This window comes from Lepidochelys olivacea (assembly GCF_965140295.1).
Source record: "Lepidochelys olivacea isolate rLepOli2 genome assembly, chromosome: 2".
NCBI lineage: Eukaryota > Metazoa > Chordata > Testudines > Cheloniidae > Lepidochelys > Lepidochelys olivacea.
The window spans coordinates 120,285,567-120,311,930 of NC_140412.1; the positions used below are offsets into that span (position 1 = coordinate 120,285,567).

The window sequence follows — 26,364 nt, forward strand, 5'->3', positions numbered from 1 at the left end:
TCAGTTTGTATAAAGTGAAATCAATGTTTGACATTCCATAAAAAAAACCCAACCCTAATCCTTCCAAGCCTATTCATAAGAGAGATTTCAATAATCCTTTAATATACGTACTTATAAACATACAAATCTTCAAAAGCGGAAGATATGCTACACAGTTTTCTGTTGCCAAAAAATCTAGTCAGTTATACTTTTAACTTTAGCACTGATTAAATGTGAATGGGATGCTGCCCTGCATTCTACCCAATTGAGTATAAAGTATTGGATTATGTACTCCTTTTGAGGACAGCATCTTTTTTTTCTGTCATGCATTCATTAACTGTTTGAAGAGAAGCAGGTAAAAGGAGTTCCAACCTTTCGCATTTGGAAGCCCGTCACCTGCTCATGATAGCATTTTTGTCTTGGTTAGCCAGAGTGGTACTGGCTTTGTACATTAGTCTGCATATACTGTAAATCAAGGGGCAACCAGATTTCATGACTAGGGAAAAACATTTCTCCTGTGTTTCTTGTCAGACTTATTTTGGATCAACTAATCTCCTTATGCAGCGTACTTTAAGAAGGCTGCATTTTCAATTTCCCATGGGTCTGCAAAGTTGCTGCTGTTAAAAGAAATAACTGGCTTTGCTGTCCAAACCCTATCTGATATTTCTGGAACATATTGCATTGTCAGGATTCTTAACATGACCAAAGATTCTGTGTAGTTTAACATAAGGAATTCCATTTACAAGTTGCCAATATGGTAGTTAATATTTTATTGTCAGGCTTTCCTTTAACATTAATTTGGCACAATCATTAACAAAACAACGGGACAACATATTTTTCACTTTATGATTCTACAAATCAGGCTTAAAAAGCAGGAAAAACAATGACAGACATGAGTCATGTTCTTTGTACTCACAATGTGTGTAAATTATATTTGGTGTGGATTTAGGAAGCCTCTGACTCCCCATTCTAACTATTTCAGGAATAGACCTTACAATGGAAATGTCAGTTTAGTTTGCAGGGATCAGATGTTAAACTCGTAGCTAAGACATTTTGCAAGAACCTATCACCCACTAGAGAACCTGTCAGCTACAATCATTAACTGTAGGTCTTGTTTTTAATATATAGTTTTCCTGGACTTCATTCAACTATAAAGTCACAAACATCCTCAGACAAAATATTTGGAATAAGAACGCGCTGCTTCCTTACATAATTAATTCCATGGCTAAATCATCTGTGTGATAAAAGGGAGAAGGAAGCAGAATGTATCTCCATCCATTTTAAGCACTTTTGCATAATTTAATATCAGCAATTACTACTGTAAACATATAATCCTTGACTTCATCCCTCCCCACCATCATTAAGGAAAACCAGACTTTATCTCAGAACAGATTTACCTGCATCAGATCAACAGCATCTCTTGCATCCCTTTCAAAGAAATCTGGAGGAAAATCTCGAGCTGGAGGGATGGAATGTCCATAGCCCCGAGGATCCCAAGCAACTATTGTGAACAGCTGCTTGTTCATAGATTTGAGCTGTGGTCCAAAATCAGTTTGACTACTCCCTAAAAACATTATGTCCTGATAAATTAATCACCACATTATACAACTACCCTATACATGCTACAAATGGAGGTGAGGGAACCCCTCCTTCAAATAATGTGAAAGTTGAGACCAATCCACAAAAGTGAGGTACCTTTCTCAGCCTTATTGTAAGTAGGAATTGCAACTAGCAGAGGATCAGTTGTGCATTAAAAACCTTTAGTAGTATTCTAATACATTTAAAGGAAATTACTGCTCAAAAGTATGCAATCTCACCGAATCAGTAGGACTTCATAAATTCACTTAGTTGGGACACCTACCAGTGAAGAGATTTAGATAAATGGTATGGACCAGGACCACTGCTTAATCACAACAGTATGAATAAAAATTTTGCTGAATTAAGATGTTTTCTTCTAAGTGGTATCAATAGGTAAGTGTTGGTTAAGCAGGTAATATACCCATTTTTAGAGCACCCACTACTGTAGGATCTAAGAAGGCCTTGATTTGGCAATATTTTTCAGACTTACATTTTCAGACATTTTTTAAATTTGGTGGGGTGTCAGCAAATCAGTTGGGCTATCTGAGTATAGAGGATTCTATTGGACTATAATCTCTATGAACACAAGGGTTGAGATAGCAGTTTTGTGATCAAACTTATTTAGCCCTAGTATAATGTATTGAAAGAATGTAAATCAAAATCTTGTCCCATAATGGCTTTACACTTCTTCTAGAATTTAAAAGGGGCTGTTAAAATACTTTTAACATTCCGATTAGAATACCCCAAATTCCTCCTTTTACATCAGTAATAGTAACTGGAGACATAACAAAACCAGTGGAAGTTTGTGGGAGCACATGGGCTCTGAAAAAGAATCCCAATACCTCCATCATCTACAGCATGGTGCAATTAGGTGATTAGGGTATGTCTACACTACGAAATTAGGTCGAATTTATAGAAGTCGGTTTTTTAGAAATCGGTTTTATATATTCGAGTGTGTGTGTCCCCACAGAAAATGCTCTAAGTGCATTAAGTGCATTAACTCGGTGGAGCGCTTCCACAGTACCGAGGCAAGCGTCGACTTCCGGAGCGTTGCACTGTGGGTAGCTATCCCACAGTTCCCGCAGTCTCCGCTGCCCATTGGAATTCTGGGTTGATATCCCAATGCCTGATGGGGCTAAAACATTGTCGCGGGTGGTTCTGGGTACATATCGTCAGGCCCCCGTTCCCTCCCTCCCCCCGTGAAAGCAAGGGCAGACAATCATTTCGCGCCTTTTTTCCTGCGTTACCTGTGCAGACGCCATACCACGGCAAGCATGGAGCCCGCTCAGGTAACCGTCACCCTATGTCTCCTGGGTGCTGGCAGACGCGGTACGGCATTGCTACACAGTAGCAGCAACCCCTTGCCTTGTGGCAGCAGACGGTACAGTACGACTGGTAGCCGTCATCGTCATGTCTGAGGTGCTCCTGGTCGCCTCTGTGAGGTCGATCAGGAGCGCCTGGGCAGACATGGGCGCAGGGACTAAATTTGGAGTGACTTGAGCAGGTCATTCTCTTTAGTCCTGCAGTCAGTCCTATTGAACCGTCTTATGGTGAGCGGGCAGGCGATACAGACTGCTAGCAGTCGTACTGTACCATCTTCTGCTGAGCAGCCATGAGATGTGGATGGCATGCAGTCCTTCTGCACCGTCTGCTGCCAGCCAAAGATGTAAAAGATAGATGGAGTGGATCAAAACAAGAAATAGACCAGATTTGCTTCCCCCCTCCCCTGTCTAGGGGACTCATTCTTCTAGATCACACTGCAGTCACTTACAGAGAAGGTGCAGCGAGGTAAATCTAGCCATGTATCAATCAGAGGCCAGGCTAACCTTCTTGTTCCAATAACGACAATAACTTAGGTGCACCATTTCTTATTGGAACCCTCCGTGAAGTCCTGCCTGAAATACTCCTTGATGTAAAGCCACCCCCTTTGTTGATTTTAGCTCCCTGAAGCCAACCCTGTAAGCGCCCCTCCCAGCGTCAGAGCAATGGCAAACAATCGGGCATCTGAGAGTGCTGTCCAGAGCACTCACAATGGAGCACTCTGATGGGGCTAAAACATTGTCGCGGGTGGTTCTGGGTACGTGTCGTCAGGCCCCCGTTCCCTCCCTCCCTCCGTGAAAGCAAGGGCAGACAATCGTTTCGCGCCTTTTTTCATGAGTTACCTGTGCAGACACCATACCACGGCAAGCATGGAGCCAGCTCAGGTAACCGTCACCCTATGTCTCCTGGGTGCTGGCAGACGCGGTACGGCTTTGCTGCACAGTAGCAGCAACCCATTGCCTTCTGGCAGCAGACGGTGCAATACGATTGGTAGTCGTCCTCGTCGTGTCCGAGGTGCTCCTGGCCACGTCGGCTGGGAGCGCCTGGGCAGACATGGGCGCAGGGACTAAATTTGGAGTGACTTGACCAGGTCATTCTCTTTAGTCCTGCAGTCCTATTGAACCGTCTTATGGTGAGCGGGCAGGCGATACGGACTGCTAGCAGACGTACTGTACCATCTTCTGCCAGGCAGGCAAGAGATGAGGATTGCTAGCAGTCATATTGTACCATCTTATGCCAGGCAGGCAAGAGATGAAGATGGCTAGCAGTCGTACTGTACCATCTTCTGCCAAGCAGCCATGAGATGTGGATGGCATGCAGTCCTTCTGCACCGTCTGCTGCCAGCCAAAGATGTAAAAGATAGATGGAGTGGGTCAGAACAAGAAATAGACCAGATTTGTTTTGTACTCATTTTCCTCCTCCCCTGTCTAGATCACACTGCAGTCACTCACAGAGAAGGTGCAGCGAGGTAAATCTAGCCATGTATCAATCAGAGGCCAGGCTAACCTCCTTGTTCCAATAACAACGATAACTTAGGTGCACCATTTCTTATTGGAACCCTCCGTGCAGTCCTGCCTGAAATACTCCTTGATGTACAGGCACACCCTTTGTTGATTTTAGCTCCCTGAACCCAACCCTGTAAGCCGTGTCGTCAGTCGCCCCTCCCTCCGTCAGAGCAACGGCAGACAATCGTTCCGCGCCTTTTTTCTGTGCGGACGCCATACCAAGGCAAGCATGGAGGCCGCTGAGCTCATTTTGGCAATTAGGAGCACATCAACCACCACACGCATTATCCAGCAGTATATGCAGCACCAGAACATGGCAACGCGATACCGGGCGAGGAGGCAACGTCAGCGCGGTCCCATGAGTGATCAGGACATGGACACAGATTTCTCTGAAAGCATGGGCCCTGACAATGCATGCATCATGGTGCTAATGGGGCAGGTTCATGCTGTGGAACGCCGATTCTGGGCTCGGGAAACAAGCACAGACTGGTGGGACCGCATAGTGTTGCAGGTCTGGGACGATTCCCAGTGGCTGCGAAACTTTCGCATGCGTAAGGGCACTTTCATGGAACTTTGTGACTTGCTTTCCCCTGCCCTGAAGCGCATGAATACCAGGATGAGAGCAGCCCTCACAGTTGAGAAGCGAGTGGCGATAGCCCTGTGGAAGCTTGCAACGCCAGACAGCTACCGGTCAGTTGGGAATCAATTTGGAGTGGGCAAATCTACTGTGGGGGCTGCTGTTATGCAAGTAGCTCACGCAATCAAAGATCTGCTGATATCAAGGGTAGTGACCCTGGGAAATGTGCAGGTCATAGTGGATGGCTTTGCTGCAATGGGATTCCCTAACTGTGGTGGGGCTATAGACGGAACCCATATCCCTATCTTGGCACCGGAGCACCAAGCCGCCGAGTACATAAACCGCAAGGGGTACTTTTCGATAGTGCTGCAAGCTCTGGTGGATCACAAGCGACGTTTCACCAACATCAACGTGGGATGGCCGGGAAAGGTGCATGATGCTCGCATCTTCAGGAACTCTGGTCTGTTTCAAAAGCTGCAGGAAGGGACTTTATTCCCAGACCAGAAAATAACTGTTGGGGATGTTGAAATGCCTATATGTATCCTTGGGGACCCAGCCTACCCCTTAATGCCATGGCTCATGAAGCCGTACACAGGCAGCCTGGACAGTAGTCAGGAGCTGTTCAACTACAGGCTGAGCAAGTGCAGAATGGTGGTAGAATGTGCATTTGGACGTTTAAAGGCGCGCTGGCGCAGTTTACTGACTCGCTTAGACCTCAGCGAAACCAATATTCCCACTGTTATTACTGCTTGCTGTGTGCTCCACAATATCTGTGAGAGTAAGGGGGAGACGTTTATGGCGGGGTGGGAGGCTGAGGCAAATCGCCTAGCTGCTGGTTACGCACAGCCAGACACCAGGGTGGTTAGAAGAGCACAGGAGGGCGCGGTACGCATCAGAGAAGCTTTGAAAACCAGTTTCATGACTGGCCAGGCTACGGTGTGAAAGTTCTGTTTGTTTCTCCTTGATGAAACCCCCCGCCCCTTGGTTCACTCTACTTCCCTATAAGCTAACCACCCTCCCCTCCTCCCTTTAATCACCGCTTGCAGAGGCAATAAAGTCATTGATGCTTCACAGTCATGCATTCGTTATTCATTCATCACACAAATAGGGAGATGACTACCAAGGTATCCCAGGAGGGGTGGTGGAGGAGGGAAGGAAAATGCCACACAGCACTTTAAGCACAGCACTTTAAAAGTTTACAACTTTAAAATTTATTGAATGACAGCCTTCTTTTTTTTGGGCAATCCTCTGTGGTGGAGTGGCTGGTTGGCCGGAGGCCCCCCCACCGTGTTCTTGGGCGTCTGGGTGTGGAGGCTATGGAACTTGGGGAGGAGGGCGGTTGGTTACAGAGGGGCAGCAGTGGCAGTCTGTGCTCCAGCTGCCTTTGCTGCAGCTCAACCATACACTGGAGCATTCTGGTTTGGTCCTGCAGCAGCCTCAGCATTGAATCCTGCCTCCTCTCATCACGCTGCCGCCACATTTGAGCTTCAGCCCTGTCTTCAGCCCGCCACTTACTCTCTTCAGCCCGCCACTTACTCTCTTCAGCCCTCCACCTCTCCTCCCGGTCATTTTGTGCTTTCCTGCACTCTGACATTATTTGCCTCCACGCATTCGTCTGTGCTCTGTCAGTGTGGGAGGACAGCATGAGCTCGGAGAACATTTCATCGCGAGTGCGTTTTTTTTTCTTTCTAAGCTTCACTAGCCTCTGGGAAGGAGAAGATTCTGTGATCATTGAAACACATGCAGCTGGTGGAGAAAAAAAAAGGGACAGCGGTATTTAAAAAGACACATTTTATAAAACAGTCGCTACACTCTTTCAGGGTAAACCTTGCTGTTAACATTACATACATAGCACATGTGCTTTCGTTACAAGGTCGCATTTTGCCTCCTCCCACCGCGTGACTACCCCCTCAACCTTCCCCCCTCCCTGTGGCTAACAGCGGGGAACATTTCTGTTCAGCCACAGGCAAACAGCCCAGCAGGAACGGGCACCTCTGAGTGTCCCTGAAGAAAAGCACTCTATTTCAACCAGGTGACCATGAATTATATCTCACTCTCCTGAGGGTAACACAGAGAGATAAAGAACGGATTTTGGTTGAATGCCAGCAAACATACACTGCAATGCTTTGTTCTACAGTGATTCCCGAGTACGTGTTACTGGCCTGGAGTGGTAAAGTGTCCTACCATGAAGGACGAAATAAGGCTGCCCTCCCCAGAAACCTTTTGCAAAGGCTTTAGGACTACATCTAGGAGAACCGCAAATGCCAGGGCAAAGTAATCCTTTCACATGCTTGCTTTTAAACCATGTATAGCATTTTAAAAGGTACACTCACCAGAGGTCCCTTCTCCGCCTGCTGGGTCCAGGAGGCAGCCTTGGGTGGGTTCGGGGGGTACTGGCTCCAGGTCTAGGGTGAGAAACAGTTCCTGGCTGTCGGGAAAACCGGTTTCTCCGCTTGCTTGCTGTGAGCTATCTACAACCTCCTCCTCATCATCATCTTCTTCGTCCCCAAAACCTGCTTCCGTATTGCCTCCATCTCCATTGAAGGAGTCAAACAACACGGCTGGGGTAGTGGTGGCTGAACCCCCTAAAATGGCATGCAGCTCATCATAGAAGCGGCATGTTTGGGGCTCTGACCCAGAGTGGCTGTTCGCCTCTCTGGTTTTCTGGTAGGCTTGCCTCAGCTCCTTCAGTTTCACGCGGCACTGCTTCGGGTCCCTGTTATGACCTCTGTCCTTCATGCCCTGGGAGATTTTCACAAAGGTTTTGGCATTTCGAAAACTGGAACGGAGTTCTGATAGCACGGATTCCTCTCCCCAAACAGCGATCAGATCCCGTACCTCCCGTTCGGTCCATGCTGGAGCTCTTTTGCGATTCTGGGACTCCATCATGGTCACCTGTGCTGATGAGCTCTGCATGGTCACCTGCAGCTTGCCACGCTGGCCAAACAGGAAATGAGATTCAAAAGTTTGCGGTTCTTTTCCTGTCTACCTGGCCAGTGCATCTGAGTTGAGAGTGCTGTCCAGAGCGGTCAGAATGGAGCACTCTGGGATAGCTCCTGGAGGCCAATACCATCGAATTGTGTCCACAGTACCCCAAATTCGAGCCGGGAACGTCGATTTAAGCGCTAATCCACTTGTCGGGGTGGAGTAAGGAAATCGATTTTAAGAGCCCTTTAAGTCGAAATAAAGGGCTTCACTGTGTGGACGGGTGCAGGTTTAAATCGATTTAACGTTGCTAAATTCGACCTAAAGTCCTAGTGTAGACCAGGGCTAAGGGATGAGTTTTCTTCCCTTGCAATAATGTTTAATGGACACATCCAGAAGCAGAATACCAGGCTAGATGGAGAAGCACTGGACACTGACCTGGTATTATAAATCAGCTACTAATTTTATTAGTAGATAGTGCTGTGATCCCAGTGCTTGATACCATTAAAAAGTGGGTTACTTTATTTTTAAGGGCACCTTATGACTAGTCTATAAAGGATAAATGATTAACCACTTATTAAAACAACTATTAATTAATTGACTCCGTGGGTCAATAGGTTGCTTATAACCATCTATAACACAAAGTCCATGTCTCTAATATGCTACTAATTATTTAACATTTTATAAAATGACACCAAAAAGTATATGTCATTTATTTTTTTTACTAAATGTTAAAACATGCCTGTACTAACACATTATACACCAAGCTTCAGCCCAAAGACATTTAAAATTGGTAAGACAACAAAATCTGGCAACTAGTGTTTTAATGGTGGTAATTAAACTATAGCAGTGTACATTTCAAAATAAAACAATGTATACATTGCAAAAAATCAATTTTGAATTCATAAGTGGGCCTTTCTTGACTTCTCTCAGAAACAGGATGAATATCAATAATGAACAATTTAAGAATTATTATTTCTCAGACACCATTAGAATTAGATATTCCCTTTTCTTCCTATTTTTTTGCCATCTCTCCAGAAATGTCTTCCAAATTTATGTATTTTTAAAGTATTTTATAACAAAATATTTTCATGTCAAAAAGAAAAACTGCATCCCACTTTGCATATCTCAACAATCTATGGCCCTGAGCCAGCAACCTACTTATGCATATGCATAATTTTGAGCACCTGGGTAGATCTAACGAGTTCTTGGCAAGAAGTGGCACTAAGCAAATGAGCAGCTGCATTCTGCATCAACTGTATGTATTTTCTGGGCTGCACCATAGTGACTCACTCTGGAGACGACAAAGGTAGCAATTACTGTGGCAAGGTCAGTATCCAAAAAGAGAGGATGCAACCACTAGCTAGACATTCCTGGCCACTGGCACACTCAGTCTCCAAAAGCAGCTGAGAATCGAATATAACTGATGCATTATGAAACTGAATAACCAAAAGGTGAACATACACTCTTATTAAAGAAAAACCAATATCATCTCTGCTATTTTCCCCCTTCATGAGAAAGCTCTTGTTTAAACAAGATGTAAATGCTGCCATCAGTGTTGTTCATTATTATAGCTGGAATTGGAAGGCACTTATACTCTTTTTAGAGATGATCATTCATTCAGTCTTTATATACTAAAATATAAAACAACGGAGCTGACTCGCCATTGTTTGTACCTTGCATAGTCATTTGCACCTGTGAAAAGTGGATGTACAACATTACTAAATCAGAATGGTAGCATTTTACATCCACTTTGTGGTGGTATGAGTGTCTACAGAAAGTGCAAGGCAATGGAGATTCAGGCCTAGAATGTTTGCATTTAGAAGGTCTCTGGTGTTCTAAATGAGTTTGTAAAACTGGTAAATGTTTAAAATAACTGATTTTTCCTAACTCTATTACATGTACCAAATTCTAGTTTTTAAAACGTAATGCATAAACAAAGTAAAAAGCTGCTGAAAAAGATCTTACAAAAAGAGTACAAAATAGCTTTAGAAAAATCAAGAAAAAAGATTCCGATATCAAGTCGTAATATGACAAAAGCTCCTGACCTAACATCCCAGGAAGCAGCAGAACTGCATGATCCCCTTGTCCTGTCTGTTGATAATGCAGGGGCACTCCATTCACTTTGATTTTAGCAGATGTTATTGAAGTACTAGAAGGAAAGAAAATTATTCAACATGCTAATATCTCATTACAGTGCAGTCATTCAATGGACTATGCAGTAATTACTAATGCTAGACACTGACAGCACAGTCATATTTAAAGGGTTCTATTTGCCTTTCTGGGAGGGGAGGGGGGCGTGTTGAGTGTCTGTGTGTGAGAGAGAAAGAATCAAACAGAGTGCTACGGGAAAACAGAGGCAGACTACATAGGAAGTCAGGGATGTGACATTTTTACTTTATAATACTGTGTGGGTCTGCAAAGTGTCTTTTAAAACAATATGTATCTTTTGGAATAAAACAAAATGTTGCAAACCTGCATAACATTATAAAAAGAAACCTCTTACTGAACACCTCCTCCCACCCCCCAAAAAAACCTCAGAAGTAATACTGTGTACCCTCCCCAGCACAGAGGATGATAGGACAATGCTTGGAGCAGGAGCCAGTACTCTGTGGCAAGATGGAACACTGGGAGATCCAAAAAAGAAAAGAGGTAAGTTCTCAGTTCTGAATGACTCTCTTAGCCTGGCTATTGGAGGTGTGTAGCACATTACTAAAGTTACTGGAATTTTGTTAAAATCCTTGGTATATCACTTTTCAGCACTTCGTTCTATACAGTACCCAAATGAAGTGACAGATACAGTAGGAATAAAACCAGAAAAATGGTTAGGTCTAGTTTGTGCACATCCACATAGGGAAGCAAATGGGGAATAAGGCACTCCCCTTGCTGCCCTGACCACACTACCTGAGTCCAGGCATGCAGGTTAAAGGGGCACTGCATTCCTGTTTACTACCCTGCCTTGCCCCTTGAGTAGGTGGGCCTGGAGACTAGGCAGAGAGCCTTAGCTTTGCACCTCCTAGGAACTGGCCAGTATAGGTAAGCCAGCACCCTAGGGTTAGGAATACATTATCTCCCCTAAGTGCAAGGAGGTAACACCTCCACTTGTATGGTTCCTGTGTAGCTTTTGCGGCTGGCATTTTTTAAACTACTGTATCATAATCATGTTAAACTTTGCTGTATCATAATCATGTTAAACTTTGGTGGCTTCGGTATGTCACATGATACTGATGGTAGCACAATAATAGGAGATTTTAAGAAACAATCAGTGTAACTACAGCTTTAAGTGCCTACAGAAGTGTGTTAAAAATAAACAAACAAACATTAAAAAGAAATATCACTGTATTGCTGAACTGCTTCCAAATGGCTGCTGTTGTTGCACTGAACCTCATCTTCTGCTGCTACATAACAGAATGTGGTGTATGGTTACTTATGATTCACAACTTGTGTAATGAAAAAACCTACAGCTGGGGTCAGGGAGAATCACATCATACAATTCAATTCAATGTAATCTGAGCAGAGGGTATTGTTCAATTAGAAAATACATTACTGTGTAAAATGTTCCAACAGGAAGAAGTAGCAAAGTAAGCCTTCAAGATTACACAAAAGTCAGTCACAAGCGGAGGAAAATTAATGGTAAAGATACTTGTATTTATATAGTTTGGAATTCTATTACCATCATCAGATAATTCTTAGAGGGATCATTGTTACATTGACTGTTAGGCCTTTGCTAACCCGCTACATATTTATGAAAATGTAAATTAATTAGATTTTTAATATATATTACTACTTGGAATATTAGTTGGTTTTAGACCCTAAATGTTTCCAAAGTGTAATCCGTGAACACAGGAACATGGTGCAGTAGAATTTGACTTATCCAGAAAAGTGATTATTTTTTTCCCTTGAGTCTCTTTCAACTGACTGTTGAAGCCTGTCCATTTCAAGTGGCTGGAGCAGAGAAAGGAGGTATTAGTGCCATTTTGAGTCATTTTTCTGCTCTGAATAGCAAAAATCTTGCTGGATATTGAGGAAATGAAGTACAAACCCATTTCCCATTGAAGAGGCAAGATAAGTTCATTACTTTTACTTTTGTGTAAACTTCTATTCCAGCCACGTGAGAACTCAAATATGTAAGCGTGGGAGTTTTCTTCTATTCTACTCTCTCTAGGTTCTTATGCAGCTCTCATCACTGTAGTACCTGAGCACCTTATAGTAGTGCATTAAGTGTCGTGAGTAACATTGGTCACTTGTTTTTTTTCTCTCTCTCTCTCTCTCCCATCCTCTCCTCAGGGGGAGAATTGTGTGTGCAGGGTAGTTGATTTTCTTTTTCTTTATTGTATCACTATATGTTGCGTTTGGAGAAGGCAAGACCAAAGAGGTGAACCTTGCACTTGGAGTGGAAGGTGATGAGGTTTATGACGATGCTTAGTTCCTGTGGGAGTTCTTTGCACAGTTACAGACCAGTCCCTGAGAAAGCTCTGCACAGGTGAGCTTTACCCTTCCAAGTTACATCTTCACTGTAGAAAAAGGTGTGTTTTTACATTGAGAGAGCTAACCCAGATTAGCGATGTCAATGTGAAATCCTAGTGGTGACAAGGTACAGGTAGTCTTTTATCTCAACTAGCCTCATCAAGGTAACACTTACCTGTGCCATGTCTCTATTAGGATTTCATATCTAGAAAGCTAATTCAAGTTAGCTAGCTCCACGTAATATCACACCTTTTATTTTGCAGTGAAGACACAGTTCTACTCTCTACTCTATGTTACTACTCTCAATCCTGGCCAATCAAGGGAGCACCTGTTACTAGCAAAAGTGCTTTTTTTAGGAAAGCATTCAAGCATGTGCTTAAATCCATCCCTATTCAGGAAAGCACTTACACACATGCTTAAATTTAAGCATATGTGTAAGTCCCATTGACTCCAGGGGCTTAAATATTTAAGTACTTTTCTGACCAGTATGAGTGTTGGCCCTGAACTTCTGAGCCCTCTTTCCACCCCTGTGTAATTTCCTGTTCCAGGCCAATGGAATAGTCACCCCAAACTACAAGGACAGCTTCCTCAGTGACATGTATGAAATACACAGATGCTCTACCCTCTTTCTTGCTTTTTCTCCATGAGCCTCCCAGTGCTCCATAGCCCATGAGATTTACTTAATTGTACTTCTATTAGTTAATATGTGTAAAGTTGTAATCGTACGTTACGATATGATAGCACCAGATCTGTACTGCACACAGGAATATTTGGATCCAAGGGCAGGCTGCCAACAATCTCTCAAAAAGTCTGCACTTTAACCTGGCATTACTACTGTGTACTGGAAGGTGAGGAGAGGGCACAGGGTGTTTGCAAAGAGATGGGGTGAGAGACTGAGATATTTATTCATTTTCCCATTTAAGCAAAAATGTTTTTTCTAAGCCATAATCAAGGAGGGAGATAACACCATTAGGCAAACAAACTTCTATTAGTCCATTTGCACTTTGTTATTTAAAAAGGATACTGAGTATATTTACACCATAACATTGTTGTAAACTCTGAGGTGGACCCTCATCAGGAAATGTTTTTTGAAAATACCTGCCATTTGGTGCAATCTGGGGCATTCCAAAAGCCAATTCCTGTAAAAAATCTGCTTTTCAGAAGTATTTTATGAGCCTCAAGGATGCAGTCTACAATGTTTCTAACAGTGTCCATAAAAGGATGAACACCACCAAAAGCAAGGACATCACTTCAACCATTCATTCAACTAGTTAAAATTGAACAAAGGGCAATTTTAACATAGTCACCATGTGGATGACTGAGAAAGCACTTTAGAGATAGTGATAGATCAGACATGAGGTATTAACCTAAGTAGGAAAGGACAGTTGACTGAAGTGAGACATTATTGTAATTCCGTATTTTATCCACTGTGAAATGATGTCAATGGATATCATTAAAATGAGCTGCGAGAATAGTCCTGGCAACTGGACTTTTAAATAATTTTAAAAGTCTTTGTTTTTTTGGCAGTAAGTCATGTCTCGCTCAAGAGGATAAAAGACCAATTTCTAAATCTCAGTTTAATACCATTCTTTTAACTGTACTAAATATGAAACAGCAGTGAAACTAATGTTTTTCTACACTTTGTTTTCCTTACAGAATGTTGTACTTCGACGTTGTTAATTATCTTTAAATACAACACTGTTCTATGATTTCACTGTATGGTTCTTATCTTCTGGCATAGCTCTGTATTACACACTTACCTCATTCAAAAACAGGCATACGAGTTTGCATTTTGTCTTCCAATTAATTTATAACCTAATAGTTACAGTTCTCTTCTGACTAACTTATCTCACTTTAAAAAACAAAAAACACATATGGACATTCACCATTTGGTTACCTAATGGTTAACCTTTATTCATTTTACTACTTTAATTGCCTTAAATATCATGGGTGAAATCTTTGCCCCATTGAAGCCAATGAAAGTTTTATTTGCTTTTTTGTAGGAATGTTACTTTAAAGCATTAAGGTTGAGAGAAACTTTCTTTCTATGCCACTCACAAAACAACTTCATGATTTAGTGAGATTGTTGTGTTATTTATTAAGCTTTGACATTATGCTTATCTCTGTGCTAAACACAGAGGTAAGCGGTTGACTTAACCCCTGCCACATAGTTTACATTCAGGACTGAATTACTTCTACTTTAAATCATGTTTCATAAAGCAACCCAAAATGAACAAACAAAGGCTGTACAGACTCCTATTCCTAATTTATGGTAGTGGGAATTAAATTGCAGCCCTTTGTTCACAAGAAGGCAGCCCAGACTGTACATAAACTAAGTGTTTATGTAACACAATACTGTAGTTGGTAATGGCACTTACCAAACTAAGGATCTGATCCTGCAATTAGATCTATATGATCCATCTACACAGATCCTTTGAAGATTGGGGTGCAAGTCCAGAACTGGTTTTCATGACTATGGCTCAGACTGGAAGAGTCATTATGCCATTTATAACTTAATGAATTTTGACTATCTGTTATGGGGATATGTTTTAACAAATTAATTTGACTATTAAAACTGATCAACCAAGCTTTTTTGTACCTACCCTACTGTAAATATCTATGCATATAAACCAAGTTTCATAACCAAATATGATGCAGCTAAATGTTTGAGCTTAGGGTAAGAAGTATGGCACATCCTTAGATCACTTTTTGAACAACACTTAATAGAAAGCACAGCTATATTAAAAAAAAATAGTAAAACACAGCACTTGTCTTTTGATTTAAAAATTTCATTCCATGAAGGTTATTTGACTATATCCTTCACCACGGTAATGAGCAGCTCAACTCAATTTTAACTAATCCTTGTAGGAACATTTAATATCCCATTGCTTGAAACCATTTTAAAAATTGCAAAAAACCCTATCTTTACTGACAAAACACAATCACTACCCTCCTGTTGCCTTTTTTTTAAGTGGGCAATGAAGTGGTGTTTTTACAGACCTCTGGGGGAAAACTATACTGCTTTCCTTTTTCATGTTGCACTTACACATTGTGTAGCCTTTCCCTCTGACCAGTTATTAACTGCATGTGAAGTAACCTTCTGCTGAATGTGTGATGCTGCCTCACACTTGCTCTTGAGCCATGTAAAAAGACACTGTTGGAATTTCATAGCCAATATATACAGACCTTTTTATCTGGATGAAGACCAAGTGAGGGGCTGCACCACAAACTCAGCAAATCATCACATTTCTGTGAAGTTAATATGTAATCAGTTAGGAAAAAGGCTGTAGAATCAGCAAATCAAAATGTGAATCTTAAAAAATTAACCACTCTATTTTTTTCAGCAGGCCTGAGATACCCCATTTCACTCCCTACTTAGAATAGGTAACACTCAGAGTGTTACCGGTTTGTCAAAAAACATTAGGCATAGTATAGAAATGTTATTGAAGCATGTAAAAATAAGAGCAATACTATTGCCTTTGCCAAACAAGCCCTTGCACGTCTTTTATGACTTCCAAAATAAAATTTGCAGTTTTGTTTGTCCCGACTACGCATCTAAGAGATTCTCTGCTCCTTGTATCTTCCTCCTTGATTTTGACAGGTACAAAGGTCTTTTGTTTTGGAAAAGCTGAAAGTATGCACAAGATCAGATAGATCAGTGCCCCCTAAAGCCATGGTAGCTTGATAATGAAATGGAAATGATTTGCCGTGTGTGTGTGTTAAATGGGACAGAAATGTCACTAGGAGGGATCCAGCACAATGGATGGAGAAACTGCAATCAGCAATGTATGGACTGCGAAGTATGTTTTATGACTATACTATAGAGAGGGTAAGTCTGTACAACATAATTTTCAGAAAAATAAAATTTCAGTCCATGCTGGTCAGAAATTGTGCTAGAATCATGCTAATACAGATTTTATCCCCTTGACTGCATCTACCGTAACTTGTGGAGGCTGAGACGTCAATTTTCTGCCTGGTTATGTTGGTCAGCATAAACAGGGCATTGGAACAAGATGTGAACAGTGTCTGAAACCTGTTTTAAAGAATGTATGCCTCATTTCACACCACTCAACACAACCATATATGTATACAGAAAACTTGTTTTTAAAACAATGTTTAAAAACATTTCCTATCTGTAATGTAGAGAGGGCCAAAGGCTACAGGCCCATAGTCCTGAACTGGGAATTACATTCAATCAGTAGTGCGCAGCAGCCTGTGCTGGTGCATCTACTTCTAGAACAGTAGTTTTCTGCCTCCCTAAAGCCTGGCTCAGCCTTGCACCCTCCATAGGCTGAAACCACATTTGTACTGTATCCACAAATCATGCTGCAGCATTGTGCTTTGCAGAAATGGGATGCAATTTGTGAAGGACAAGGGAAGGACACTTCAGTTACAGCTACACCACAAATCCAAGCTGGGCTTTGGCTGGGGGCAAAGGACTGTGGCATGAAAAATGGATTTGCAGGGGCAGCTTTTAAATTCAGCTGCCAGCCTTCCCTTTTCCTTTCTCAGTCTTTCTTCCCTACCACATCCCTTAGCAACCCTGGCTGCTTCCAGCAGGCCGCGGGGCCCCTAGTAGAGGGGCTAGGGGTGCAGCCTGCCACCTATGGCGGGGGGACGGACGGGACAGGGACTCAGCCCAGAACTCAAAAAGAGGAGAGTGGGGGTGGACACTAGTGACAGCTCCTTACACCAGAAAAGAAAGCTGAGGAAATGCAGCGCCCTCCCCCAATATCCCTACATAGCCTACTGCCAAAGCCCAACCCACAAATACCCCCCGCCCCAGCCTTCCCCAAAGCACTACACCACTCCTTCCTCAAAACACCACCCTCCCCACTGCACAACCCCCCGCCGCCCCAAGGCTCCCCAGCAGCGGGCTGAGACGCCCTGGGAGGCGGGGGCGGCTCCGCGCTGGCAGCGCCGCGGCCTGGCCGGGGCTGACTTTACCCGTAGGAGGCAGCAGCAACAGGTCCCCGGAGGCCGAGCGGCGCCGCCTCCCGCGCGGCCGGCGGGAGCTGGGAGAGGAGAATCCGCAGCAGCGCCCCGCCAGCGCCCGGCCGAGCCATTCCCCTCCCCGCAGCTGCCAGCCGCCCTGCCTCGGGCGCAGGGCGGGCCGCGGTGCTGCTGCAAAGACCCTCCCCGGCTCCCGCGTCGCCTCGGGCGGGCCGCCCCCAGGTGGCTGCGGGAACAGAGCGGCCCCGGGCTGCTGGAAGCGCGGCGAGGCTGGGCGGGCCCCCAGGGGGAGCCCTGGTGCAGGAGCTGCTCCCTCGCTCGCCCCCCTCCGTCCGCCCGCTCCTCCTGCAGAACGGGGGCCCCAAAGCTGAGTGAGTGGCTTTGCGACCTGGTGCAGGGGCCACCGTGCCACGCGGGTGCAGCTGGAGGGGCAGCGGGGCTACCCCTGAGGGACCCCCCGCATGCTTCTCCTCCTCGCTGGCCTTGGGAAGGCCCAGTGCTGGTGACTTGGCGCCCCTGCCCCTTGGTGGAATGAGTGTATGGCCCTGGGGGCCACTGCCCCACACCTAACAGCTCACCCTCCGGTGATGGCTTTGGGGCCCATTGCATGGTGCTGTGCCCATATCACTCACACACGGGGATAGGTGGTCTGTGCCATCAGGCAGCCAGAGCAAGATAGGGTGACCAGAGAGAAAGTGTGAAAAATCAGGATGGGATGGGGAGTAATAGGCATCTATATAAGAAAAAGCCACGAATATCGGGATTGTCCCTCTAAAATCAGAACATCTGGTCACTCTATACCAAGGTGGCCCTCCCCAAGGAGAGTGAGGCCTGTGCCACACACAAAGTTGCAGTGGTTTACCTTGAGATGTGATTTTTTTAAACCAGGTTAGTTAAATTGAGCCATCTGTGCATGGGGATACTTAGGTATGGCTGCACTGAAAGTGCTTCAGTGTAAACACTACCTATGCCAATGGGCGGGGTTCTCCCATGAGCACAGGTAATCCACCTCTCTGCGAGATGGTAGCTAGGTCAATAGAAGAAATTCCATTGACCTATCACTGGCTACACCGGGGGTTAGGTGCTTGGCATACCTAAATCTCAGGGATGTGGACGTTTCACACCCCTGAGAGACATTGCTATTCAATGTAAATTCTCACTGTAGAGCTATGTCTACACTATAGAGCCCATGCCTGCATAGCTATGGCACCATAGTCCCCTAGTGTAGACACTGCAGGTATGTCTACACTACAATCACTACAGCGTCACAGTTCCAGTGCTGTAGCTGCACCACCATAGTGTGGTGCTTACTACGGAGAGGGAAGGGGTTCTTCCGTTGTTGCAGTAAATCCACATCTCTGAGAGGCAGTAGCTAGGTTGATGGAAGAATTCTTCCATCAGCCTAGCACTGTCCACACTGGGACTTAGGTTGGCTTCCTTACGTGTCTCGGGGTGAATTTGTCGTCCTGAGCGATGTAGCTAAGTTGACCTACGTTTCTAGAGTTCTTCTGTCTACTTAGTAACTGCACCTCTGACAGCATGCTTCACTGAGGTCCTGCTGACATAGGTATGTTGCCTGGAGTTGTGAATTTTGCACATTTCTACATGACATAGCTATGCTGGCAGAATTTTGTAGTATAGCCCCGGCCTTATATAGGAATAAGAGTGTCTATGTGGGAGTTATATGGGTATAACTATAGCAGTTTAAATTCACATCTGAGCTTATACTGGTATACCTTTCTCATTGTGAGGGAGTAGAGAAATTGCTGTCCAGCAATGGTGACCCCTGGGGGCAGGCCCTGAAGGGTCACATGACCCTCCCCACAATGCCGGGGGAGAAGGACAAGGCCCGCAGCTGGGAGATGAAGGGGCAGGGCCAGAGCCGGAAGGGAAGACGGTGGGCCAGAGCCTCTCCTAGTCCAGCCTCCTCTTCCGGCGATGCTGCCTGGTGCGGCACTCTCCCAGGCAGTCTGCGGCTACACTGCTTGCTTGGCACAGCCCAGGCAGGCAGCGTGGCCAGAGGCTGCCTAGGAGAGTGCATTAGTGGCTCCACACATCAGGGCCGGATTAACCTTTTGTGGGCCTGGAGCCAAACTTTTTTGTTGGCTCCTGTCATAAATATAAAGGGAAGGGTAAACCCGTTTGAAATCCCTCCTGGCCAGGGGAAAGCTCCTCTCACCTGTAAAGGGTTAAGAAGCTAAAGGTAACCTCGCTGGCACCTGACCAAAATGATCAATGAGGAGACAAGATACTTTCAAAAGCTGGGAGGAGGGAGAGAAACAAAGGGTCTGTGTGTCTGTCTATATTCTGTCTTTGCCGGGGATAGACCAGAAATGGAGTCTTAGAACTTTTAGTAAGTAATCTAGCTAGGTACGTGTTAGATTATGATTTCTTTAAATGGCTGAGAAAAGAACTGTGCTGAATAGAATAACTATTTCTGTCTGTGTATCTTTTTTGTAACTTAAGGTTTTGCCTAGAGGGGTTCTCTATGTTTTTGAATCTAATTACCCTGTAAGGTATCTACCATCCTGATTTTATAGGGCGGATTTCTTTATTTCTATTTACTTCTATTTTTATTAAAAGTCTTCTTGTAAGAAAACTGAATGCTTTTTCATTGTTCTCAGATCCAAGGGTTTGGGTCTGTGGTCACCTATGCAAATTGGTGAGGCTTTTTATCCAACATTTCCCAGGAAAGGGGGGGTGCAAGTGTTGGGAGGATTGCTCATTGTTCTTAAGATCCAAGGGTCTGGGTCTGTAGTCACCTAGGCAAATTGGTGAGGCTTTTTACCAAACCTTGTCCAGGAAGTGGGGTGCAAGGTTTTGGGAAGTATTTTGGGGGGAAAGATGTGTCCAAACAGCTCTTTCCCAGTAACCAGTATTAGTTTGGTGGTGGTAGCGGCCAATCCAAGGACAAAGTGTGGAATATTTTGTACCTTGGGGAAGTTTTGACCTAAGCTGGTAAAGATAAGCTTAGGAGGTTTTTCATGCAGGTCCCCACATCTGTACCCTAGAGTTCAGAGTGGGGGAGGAACCTTGACAGCCTCCATGGGAGTAATGGAGCATGGCACAGAGAGGTCAGTTCCCAGAGTGAGGGGCCAGCCAGGGGCAATGGGCATGGCATGGCAGGGGCGGCCCAGCTCCGCCCAGCCCAGTAGCGAGGGTGCTATTTACAAACCAGCAGGTACCAGACACACACTAGCTCGCCCGGCCCTGTGCTGCCATCATGAACCTTCCCCTCAGGGGTGGACCCATGCCACGCCATGCAGCCCCCCTCCCAACATCCTCCTGACTCCCTATGGCCAGAGCCCCCCGCCCCAGACCTACTATGCCCAGTGCCCCCCCAATCCCTCTCCACACAAATGCATAGTGCCCTGCACAACACCATCCCGGCTCAGCACCCCCCTGCCCACAGCCCTACCACGACTGGCCAGCACCCCCCACAAAACCCCCACTCCCTAGTGCCCCAACACATAGATCTTCCCTGCCCTCTCACAGCCCAGCACAGTCCCTGCAAGAAACCCACTCCCCCACGCCTTGCCTCTGGCCACACTCACTGGCCCTGCTGGAAGGCAACTGTGTGCCAGCAGTGCAGCCAGAGCTGGTACCAGGGCGGGGAATCGCTCCAGTCCCTCAGGAGTGGTGTGATCAGCCAGGCCAGGACCTGCCCTGGCCAGGCTCCCTCAAGACGCACTTCTCCTGGAGGGGCCCAGCCAAGCTCCCTGCATTGTCCCCGCCCCCCACCTGAGACTGGCCAGGCTTCTGCACCAGTCCCAGGCGGGGAGACAGGTGGGGTCTCACAGGTGGTGGGAAGCAGAGACTGCCCGGAGCCAGAAGTGCACTGGGGTCTGGCCAGGGGGCAGAGAGGAGCAGGGGGTGGTGTTACCAAATATGCCCATTACTTTGGGGTATGCTCATTTATTAGGGTTATTCTTCGGGGGGGGGGGCAGGATTCTGTAATTCTATTAATGTACTACTTATGTCACTTGTGTGGTCTACTCCTTCCTTCTGCAAATTCCCTCCCAATGGAGATATCCTGCAGGACCTAGGTTCCCCAGGACTGGGTCCCTCCAGCCCTAGAATTAGATGAACACACACACACTAACAGAGCAAGTCTGAGCGGACAGGGTCAATCAGCACTCTCAAGCAGATCCCCTTATCTGTCAGTGTACTCAATGGGCTGGGTCAAGCAGCACTTTCAAGCTGTCACCCTCATGTGCCCTTGGGCTCAACAGGCTGGGCTGAGCAGCAATTTCAGCTGCCCACTCCTTATGTGCCACAGGTTTAACACGTCCCTATCCCACTTTCACGTTACACTTGTACTGATAGTAATCCACTTGATGAGCAAACCCCACAGTATTTTTGGGCACTACAGGGATCTTTAGCTTAGGTAAAAGAAGCGTTGCTGCAGAGTAAATGGGGGAAGCTACAAACACAAAAGAGTAGAGTTCAGAGAGAGAGAGAGAAGCAACCAGCTTAACCATAAAAGTTATTTATTAAATAATAGTGATAACTACACAAGAAGAGCCTAAACTAACATAAGAAATTATTAAAGGTTAATACCTGAGGTAGAAAGGAAGACAGAGAGAGAGAAAGAGGGGGATCTCACCCACTCCAGGAGGCTTGGACTGGTCAGGGTTCCCAGGTGATGGTGGTAGCTCAGGGTCCTGAGGGCGGGAGACAGGCAGAGTTCCCAGCACGATCAGTCAGGAGAAGATGGAGTCCCAGTGGAACTGATGCATAGTTTGGATCTAAGCATCAGAACACTGACTGGAGGGTGAGTAGGGATTTTTGTAGAGAAAATACAATGGTTCAAGGGAGAACACTAGATTTGTTTATAGGTAAACTGATGACTCAAGGGTTTTCTTTAGTCGAGACAATAGGAGCTGATCACTCTTGGCTCTGGGTGGTGTTTTCTTCCAGGGAGCTCAAAATGCAACTAGGCTGCTTCAGTATTTTGGATATCAATAAAGGATTTATTACTAGAATTGGTCTGATAATTCTTGAGCTGGGTGTGTGCAGGCATAGGTCCATTAACACCTGGAGCAGAGATTCCCATGATGCAGTGCGTCCCTGCTTTTCTGATCCCAGAGTTCAGTGTGGTTCTCTGTTCTCCATTCTGTATGCAAACTGAGATGTCCCCCTGTCCCATCTTTCATGCAGATGAGGCTAGGGGAGTTGTCTCTGTTTTCCATTCTGTATGCTAATGGAGATGTCTTAATCTTGTCACCCTTGTCAGGAGGGGTCTAGGTGTGTCTCCCAAGGCCCTTCACTGCTCTCTGCAAGCCTTTTCTCTGGTCGGTTTTGATTCAAGCAGGGAGGGGGTGGGGGTGTGTTTTTCATGAGTCAGACAGGCTAAATACTGTGCCAGGCTTTTGCACCAGTCCCAGGTGACTCAGCTCCAGGGAGACAGGTGGGGCCCCACAGGTGGTGGGAAGCAGAGACTGCCCGGAGCCGGAAGTGCACTGGGGTCTGGCCAGGGGGCAGAGAGGAGCGGGGGGGTGGGGCTGAGGAGGCAGCAGGTGGCCAGGCCAAGAGGAGCAAGTGGTGGGCGGGGGGAGCTAGAAGGGTCTCAGGGCACAGTGCAAGCGGAGCAGGCCAGGGCCCGTTCTGAGCATGGGCCCGGCTCCATGGAGCCACTGGAGCCATTGTAAACCCAGGACTGCTACAGATGCCAGGAGGACTGGAGCAGAGCCCCCACCCACAGGTAACATGGGATGGGGAGGCGCTGGGGAGAGCGTGGGGCGCCCCAGCTAGGAGTGGGGTGGGGATGAGTTATGTGGGGGGTCACATGGGGAACAGGGCGGGGATGAGTCACATGAGGGGGTCATGTGGGGGGACGGTGATGAGTCATGTGGGGAGTCACGTGGGGAGGTCATGTGCCCCCTTTAGCTGGTGCTCCCTTTGTGTCCCTCCCACTAGTCGCCTCTCCCTGGGTCCAGCATAGTGGGAGTTAAAGAAAACCTTTGGGTTCAGCCAGCCCCGCCCCACTATACCTGGAGACAGTGCCAGGCCTGGTGGGGAGAGAAAAGAAGGGAGCCTAACTCATTGGGAGCTGACTGGTGATGAGGTATGAGTTCTCTGCCTGCCGGAAGGGATAGAGCAATAACCTGCCAGCTAGCACAGCCACTTGAGGTAAGTAAAGCCTCCCCTGCCAAGGGGAGGCTGCAAATAAGCCCCAGCACTTGGGGCAACTGAACTAGTGGGGTCATGCCCCAAACTGAAGAGACATGTAGGAAGTAGCCCAGGGAAGCAGGTCTTGACTCCCTGCCCATCTTCCCTGTTCAGGGGCTGATTTACACAGGGCCCTGTGGAACTTGGTAGAGAGGTAGGGTTTGGGTCCCCCTACCACTCTCTCTGGCATTACAGACTGAAAGACCAGCAATCTAGCCACTAGACTGCCCAGCCCCAGAAGACCGTATCACACCCATAAAGACAAGTTCTTTGGCTTTGTCTATCCACAAAAGTTTGTACCTCTTTAACTGTATCAGTATAGTTTGTTTCAGAGTAACAGCCGTGTTAGTCTGTATTCGCAAAAAGAAAAGGAGTACTTGTGGCACCTTAGAGACTAACCAATTTATTTGAGCATAAGCTTTTGTGAGCTACAGCTCACTTCATCGGATGCATACTGTGGAAAGTGTAGAAGATCTTTTTATATACACACAAAGCATGAAAAAATACCTCCTCCCATCCCACTCTCCTGCTGCTAATAGCTTATCTAAATTGATCACTCTCCTTACAATGTGTATGATAATCAAGTTGGGCCATTTCCAGCACAAATCCAGGGTTTAACAAGAACGTCTGGGGGGGGGGGGGTTGTGAGGATACAGCTACACTGGTATAAATGTGCTTCTACTCAGGGGTGGCAGGTTTGTATAATTTTTGGTGGTGTCCAGAATGGGTCTAAGTCCCACCCCCAACACACCTGCCTTGTAAGCTGATACATACAGAGAGGACTCCCCCCAGATCTCTTCCTCCCTGGCAGCACACTCACTTCGCACCACTGTCACTGCACATGCTCCTAGGGCCCCTCTCACATTTATACCAGGCCACCTCCCCTGTGGTGGGTACCAGGGGAGGGGGACTGCCATTGTGCGCCTTCTCCCCTACTACTGCCCCTCACTGTAGCCTCACTGGGGGTGGGGGATGGGGCTGCCCCTTGCCTAGCATGGGGCAGGAGTTGTGACTGCGGGAAGGCCCTGTGCTGGTGGAGGGTCCTGCCAGAAAAGGGAAGGGTCCGTCCGTCCGAGGCGGAAGGGCAGGGTCAGCCTGCCCTGGCACTAGTGTGGGGGATGCTAGGACCCTGCAGTGGCAGCTGGTGCCGGGAGCTGGCAGAGCAGAGCGTAGCAAGCAGGTGCAGGGGACAGCCGCCTGCTGCCAAGGGTGCAGGCAGGGATGTGTGGGGATGGCAGGCGGGGCCGGAGGAGAGACTGGGTCCTGAACATTGGTGGAGCTGGTTCCCCATGCACTGAATATTGCTGGAGCATGGGCACCACAGGCTCATATAACTCACCACTCCTGCTTTCAGTGATATAGCTTATTCCTTATATGGGAAGGGGAATAAGTTATATCAGTATAGCTGCATCCACACTAGTGGTATAACTATTTTGGTAAAAACTCACACCCCTAGTTGATATAGTTATACTGGTACAAAACCTCTGTCCAGACCAGGCTGTAGATAAACCAAAATAAGTTGAGGTCAACTGATATAAGCATTTCCACATAGCCTTTTGCACTGGTGTAACTAAATCAGTTTAAAACCTACACTTTTAATTAAATGGTGCAGCTTTCTGTGTAGAAAAGTCCTAAATTTACAGGCACAAGTTAGTCTTATGAGTGTCTGCACAGGTGCTTGCCTGGGGTTAATGAAACCATTTTTTTAAAACTGATTTAAGTTATATCTGCAACTTCTGTGTTTAGACAAGCCCTAAGTTTCACATTATCTTCCAATGCAGAATGAAGCCTGGAGGACCAAATTTTCAGAGGTGTGCTGCATGCCCTCTGACTCCTACTGGCTTCAATAGAAGCAGCAGGGCCTCAAAGAGCTAATTTATTTTTTTTCAAAATTTCTCTTAAATTTTTCCACAAAAAACTTTGAACAATTTTCACGAAGAAGTCAGTTTTTTTTTTAACCAGATCTCATGTTCAGCACTCCTGAAAATTTGGCCCCTAGCCTTTATGGTTGCAAAGTCAAAGATTGAAAACAAGTGTAACCAATGCAGTGATATCGGCTCAAGCCTGTTGAGATACTGAAACAATACCTCTCAGAGGAGTGAACTGCCCCATTCAGTGCAATGTGTTACCTCTGAAGCCTAACAATGACATTTACATGTAAACATGGAGAAATATTTTGGCATTGGTTAGTGTGTGCAAGAAAGAAGGAATTATCTTGTTATGCACAACTACTGCTGTGGTTTTCCTTTGGGCGACAGGAGTCTGGTTTGTGGGCAGAATGTAGAAGTGTACCATTGTCTTTATTTATTTTCCCCAATGATTCCTTGAGTGGACATCCTGGTTTTACTGGGTTGTCCCTGTTTTGTGTGTCAGCCTTTGGGCCTTACATAATTTGTCTGAAACCAAAGTTTTGTCCTGGTTTTGATACAATGCACAAATTCACTCTTGTGTTGGTTTGGCTTGCCTGTGTCCCTAGGAGGGATCCTGCTCCTGGAAGTTGGAGGGCGGCTAGCATGGGTGGGGCTGGACAGCAGAACAGAGTCCAGGGAGATCCATGTGGACCCTAGAGAAGCTAAAGGTTAAGTGGATAGAAGACTACTCCTTTTTAGCAGGGATAGGAGTTAGACAAACGACACCCAGCAAATACGATGGTAGGAAATGCCACAAGTTGAAATTCTTGAGTTTCCTCAGAAAGAACAAGGAGTACTTGTGGCATCTTAGAGACTAACAAATTTATTTGAGCATAAGCCTTCATGGGTTGGTGCCACAAGTACTCCTCGTTCTTTCTGCTGATACAGACTAACACGGCTACCACTCTGAAACTTGAGTTTCCTATGAGTTTTATTCTCCTTTACCCAAGAATGGAGCTCTATTTAGAAACAATAGGAA

The 26,364-nt window shown here is 45.9% G+C and overlaps 1 protein-coding gene across 2 annotated transcripts in view; it reads right to left on the reverse strand.

Annotated features, from left to right (window-relative positions):
• BPHL (biphenyl hydrolase like) overlaps positions 1-17,539 on the reverse strand; it is a 31,997-nt gene extending 14,458 nt beyond the window's left edge. The window contains exons 1-3 of one of the 2 annotated variants that reach the window (XM_084621518.1): positions 17,299-17,539; positions 9,933-10,036; positions 1,377-1,543 (exon numbers count right to left, since the gene is read on the reverse strand). In XM_084621518.1, coding sequence (XP_084477644.1) covers positions 1,377-1,543; positions 9,933-10,036; positions 17,299-17,417 — 390 coding nt within the window. In that variant the 5' untranslated portion in view covers positions 17,418-17,539. Of the gene's footprint in view, positions 1-1,376; positions 1,544-9,932; positions 10,037-15,397; positions 15,477-17,298 lie in introns of those variants that run through there. The other variant, XM_084621519.1, reaches the window with a different exon arrangement.
• Positions 17,540-26,364: the final 8,825 nt, after the last annotated feature.